This window comes from Medicago sativa, chromosome 5, assembly GCF_051527215.1.
Source record: "Medicago sativa cultivar Bolivia chromosome 5, Bolivia_mono, whole genome shotgun sequence".
NCBI classification, from domain to species: domain Eukaryota; kingdom Viridiplantae; phylum Streptophyta; class Magnoliopsida; order Fabales; family Fabaceae; genus Medicago; species Medicago sativa.
This window is the reverse complement of record NC_140753.1, coordinates 11,692,064-11,697,399: the sequence shown is the minus strand read 5'-3', so window position 1 is coordinate 11,697,399 and position 5,336 is coordinate 11,692,064. Positions and strand designations below refer to the sequence as shown.

Sequence of the window (5,336 nt, the reverse complement as noted above, 5' to 3'; positions counted from 1 at the left end):
TTTCTGCGTTTTTCTATTTAGTTTGAGTATTTATCTTTTTGATTGATGGTTTTGTAATCCAAACAACATTTATGGAGTATATTTATAATTCTGCACTTCTAGAATCAATTATTTTGTTTCAAGTTCTATTCGATAGTTTTATCAAGTAATATGCAGATCTGTTAGGAAGTCAACAATGGCAATAATCCAATTTGAATTTTATCAAATGGTTATTTCGACTCGACAACTAAAGATTTGTAGGTACTGTCACTTTTTAGAAGTTACTAAAGTCTAAAAGAAATGAAAAACAATACAGCGATTAATTGTGATATAGAGGGCATTAAATTTTAAGTTTTAGTTTAGTTTTCAAATCTCATAACAGCCCATTTTTGTGCATGACAAGCGCACCAACATTTATGATATAGAGGGAATTCAAATAGTTTTGATTTATGGCTGAAATCATGCATCTCTATATTCTTAAGTAAAAATAAAAATAGTGTCTTCCATTAGTTTCAAATATTTTATGGAACTTAATGATATGCCATTGCGAATTAAATAAAAATTAATACTTATAATTGCTAATCGAAAATTCCCATCGTGAATAGATAGTTCCTTAGTAAACAAATGTCTACGCCAAATGTCAACTGTCCACGCCAAATGATTGACACTAACTGTCCACCAGGCAAGAAATAGTAAATGCCACAATCAATTCTTCAAATATATGGAATTATTGTGAAGTTCTCACCCTTACAAAATATGAGACTACTAAGTGGTGCATCAGACACTGATATTGAAGAAAGAAGATTGTTCTCTGATTGGGTTTTGGCAATTGGTGATGGGAAAGTTGGGCTCATAAATGACGTGGATATATTTACTTATACATAGTTCAGGCAATCATGTTCAATCCATTATTGATAGCACTTATCCGAACATGTTAGATGGTATGACTGATATATCATATTTTCAGGACAAAGCAATACTTGCTCCAACAAACTCAATAGTGGATCAGATCAACGATTACATGTTAGATTTGATGCTTGGTGAAGAGAAAACATATTTGAGCTATGATACTCCATTGACACATAATGGAAATTGTGATGCTGTTGATGATGTCCACACTCCAGAATTTCTCAACACAATAAATGCTTCAGGACTCCCACATCACAAGATAAGATTGAAGATTGGAGTTCCAATTATGCTTTTGAGAAATATTGATCTAAAGTTAGGATTATGCAATGGAACAAGGTTAATCATAACCAGAATGAGAAAATTTGTACTTGAAGCAAATGTTATATCTGGAAGCAACATTGGCAAAAAAGTTTTCATACCCAGGTTATCTCTTTCACCGTCTGATGCTAAAATTCCTTTCAAATTTCAGAGAAGACAATTTCCAATATCTGTTTCATTTGCCATGACAATCAATAAGAGTCAAGGGCAATCACTTAAAAATGTTGGAATTTATTTGCCGAGTCCTGTGTTCTCGCATGGTCAGTTGTACGCTGCAATTTCCAGAGTCACTTCAAAACAAGGTTTGAAAATAATAATCGTTGATGGAGATGGGGAGAACACTAATACGACCTCAAATGTTGTTTATCACGAAGTCTTTCGTAATGTATCTTGATGGTTAATGTTCAAACCTTTTTGTTATGTATGCTACCATTTTATTTTGTTGCTATTGTTGTCTTAGGAGGGAACATATTTTTAAATTGTTATAAAACTTCTATTAACTATATATGTTTTCATTATTGTGATTGATTCAAATTAACTTCTACGTGGTATGACCCGTGCGGTAGCACGGGTCAAGAGTCTAGTTAACAAAAACAATTGTGTTTGTGTAGCATATTTTTTTGACAAATTGTGTAGTATATGTTATCTTTTAATTTATTTTTTTAAAACTCGTATGTTATCGTTTTATTTGACTGTCATAAAGAGAAAAAGAAAATAAAGATAAATACTATGCATTTGATTTTAAATCTTTTATTAATCTATAATTTTTTTTTAATAAATTTTACTAATCTATAAATAATAAATATTAAATTTAAGTAATAGTATCCTCTTTTTTTAAGTAATTTGTAAAATTATGAGATCTGAACAAATATTACACTTGGAGGTTGAAGAAAATATGATAAAGAATGAAAAAATAAAGTACAACTAGACCATGATAAAATCGGTACTCCTCGCTGATCTAATGGTTTACAAAAAACTTGTGCATTGAAAAAATAACTTTATACATATGCACAAATTTGTGCATTGTGTATAGGTAGATATAATTTTTAAAATGTTTCAAAAAAAAAAGATATAATTTTTAAAATGATAAAGAGTCTTTTTTTTTTTTTTGAATAAAAGACTGAAAATTTTATTGATTCAAAAGATCACTGAAATATACATCTTAAATGGATAAAGGCACCTCTTCTATCCATACCACATTGGGTTCAGTATGGGCCAACTGGGCCAGAAGGTGGGCCGCCTTATTTCCATTTCTAGGGACAAAGTTAAACCGACAAGTGTCAAAGGTAGATTGGATTTGGCGGATTTCCTTAAGAATCAGACCAAGATAAGATCTGTCCTTATCTTTACTACCCTTAAGAATGTTAATCAATGTTTCATTATCTCCTTCAAAGATAATGCATCTGAAGCCACACTCTTGAGACAGCTTCATCGTCCTTAGCAAGCCAAAAGCCTCAGCTTCTAAAACATTGCTTGAGCCATATGATTCCATCGTTGCTGCAGCCATAATCAACCCTTGCTCATCTCTGACAATCGAACCAATACCCCATTTACCTTGAACTTGAACTTGTAAGTTCACGTCGCTATTTGCCTTGACCAATCCAGCTCCTGGTTTTTTCCACTTAGCATCAGATATGGAATTAGCACTCCTGGCGCTTCGAGTTCCGTTAGTCCTTGCAGCAACGCAAGATCCAATGGTGGGAGATAGTTTGTTCGTTCCCGAAGAAGCTGATGGAAGTTGAGCTTGAAGGAACTCCTGGATGCTACGATTGGCTCGTTGGATGATGGTACTCTCAAGTAACTCTACTTGTTCAAACACACTGAGATTTCTGGCATGCCATATGTTGTAAATAAGTGCTGCAATCTGAATTATCGTAGATTCTTTCTGATGTGAAATTGCTTCATAGAGCCAAGCTGAGAAATTTGGATTGGGTATATCTGTAAATTTGATAGCTAGATTAGACCCAAACCAAGTTCTGATCACTTTAGAGTAGGTCATGAATGTATGAGTTGTGTCTTCCACCTTTTCATTGCATCTAGGACACAACATGGAACAATTGATCCCTCTGTTTTTGAGTTCCATCCTGACAGGGAGGGCATTTTGAAGAATTCTCCACAGTAAATTCTTGTGTCTAGGGATAGTGTGCAGTGCCCAGATTTTGTTCCAGATTGAAGCCATAGAGTAGCTAGTATTAGTGCCAAGGTGGGCTTGTTCCTGCCATAGTTTAATGGCTCTGTAGCCACTCTTGACTGAGTATATACCATTAGGTTCATACATCTACATAATGTCATCTGGTTCATCAGGGTTTATAAGGGGAATTTGCTTAATAGCCTCTTGATCAATGCCTAGCAAATGAGTAGATAGGGCTTCAGAGTTCCAGTTAGGGCCCTCATTGTTGATTAGATCCTTGACAAAATCTGTGTTAGAATGATCTCCCTTAGCAGTTAAGACTTGGAATGAATTGTGGATGGGAATCCAATTGTTCCCCCAAATCCTAACTGAGTTTCCACTCCCAATTCTCCAGCAACTTCCTTTTAAAATGATTTGAATAGAACTGTGGATACTACGCCAGGCATAACTAGGGTTATTGCCAAGTTGGGCGTTAAGTAAATCAGAGTTAGGATAATATTTAGCCTTAAAAACTCTAGAAATGAGACTTTCAGGTTCAGTAAGAAAGCGCCATGCCTGTTTGGCCAACATAGCTTTGTTAAAATCCCTTAAGGTCTTGAAGCCCAAGCCTCCATCATGTTTGGATTTGAATAAGTGCTCCTTTTTAATCCAATGTATCTTGTTTTTAGTCCCAGATGAGCCCCACCAGAAAGAGCAAACAGATGATAAAGAGTCTTGATTGGATACCACAATACTTTTTTTAAGTTGCAAAGAGTCTTAATTGAATACCACAAGACTTTTTTCTAATTAAAAAATCTTTTAAAATCCCTTAAAATCCTAATCCTATTATCCTAGTAGATAGGTAGATATATATTTTATTTGATTTTAAGCTGGTAAACATGATTTAAAAAGTAAAATATGATAAATTCTAATTTTTGATTAAATTCAATTCTACGTTTTTTTTTGACATAACTAAAAAATAATATATTTTTTAATTACTAACATATCAAAATCAATTTTACATTCCTAAAATTAATTTAAACATCTCCAAAGCTATAACCAAACATACACCTGATTTATTGACATGTAAATGAGTTGTTTAGTAAGAACCCACATTGCATCATGCATCAAATTTGATTGTTCTGTATGATATATTAATATGACATTGAAGTTGCATTGCAAATGGAAAATGCTATGATATATAGATTAATATCATATCACCAACAATAGATTGATCCAAAGGGCCATTTAAGTGAGTGGTCAAAGCTTTGATCTATAACTCTTACGTATCGAGAACCCACCTTGTATGCACCATATAGTTTTCGATAGAGATTAGTCACTGCTAACGACGGTGAAAACTTTGTACCCTTAACATGGCCTAGCTGTTGCTTGGGACTTTGAAGTGTGTTTCTCTCAAAGTCTCAAGTTCGATTCCCTCTTACGCCAATTTTAGTGTTTTTATATATATTTAACACATTAGAGTGATACTTTGGTTCACCCAATTTTTTTATAGAGATCATCAAATACCAATAAGCATCTTTGGAGGAAAAAATGTTGAAAAGAGAAGAAGAAATGATTAGAGAGATAGAAAGTGGACTGAGAGGGTCTAAACCCTGCAAAATCAATAGGTGATCATGCTGCTCATATCATAGCAATGCAAATGGAAAATGCTGCATCTGGTAAGATATTTGAAGAAAAGAAAATGCTGCATCTTGTAAGATATTTGATGAATTAATGACATGGACAGCATCTTTGAAGATGGAAGAAGCAAAGAAGAATGTACAATATAAAAGAAACCAACACTTGTGATGGATATTAAAAGGGGTGAAATAGTTTTTGACTTCTATTGGTATCTCATAATATAATACAATATCAATTATCAACCCCAGTTGCTGTTCTTGTGTACATGTTCAACTAACTAATGGACTAGATATTAATTATAGTGCATCCATATCAGTACGTAGTTGTTGGTATTTGCGAAAATACCAGCCCTGCAAAATATTGAGAGGATGAACTTGGA

General features: G+C 33.5%; 1 protein-coding gene and 1 pseudogene across 1 annotated transcript; one reads left to right on the top strand and one right to left on the bottom strand.

Moving 5' to 3' along the window:
• The first annotated feature begins 735 nt into the window (after positions 1-735).
• Positions 736-1,631, top strand: LOC146920046 (uncharacterized; annotated as a pseudogene).
• Positions 1,632-2,368: 737 nt separating this feature from the next.
• LOC146920045 (uncharacterized) lies at positions 2,369-3,484 on the bottom strand. Its single transcript, XM_085711096.1, has one exon. It carries the CDS (start codon positions 3,482-3,484, stop codon positions 2,369-2,371), a length of 1,116 nt encoding a protein of 371 aa, XP_085567222.1.
• Positions 3,485-5,336: the final 1,852 nt, after the last annotated feature.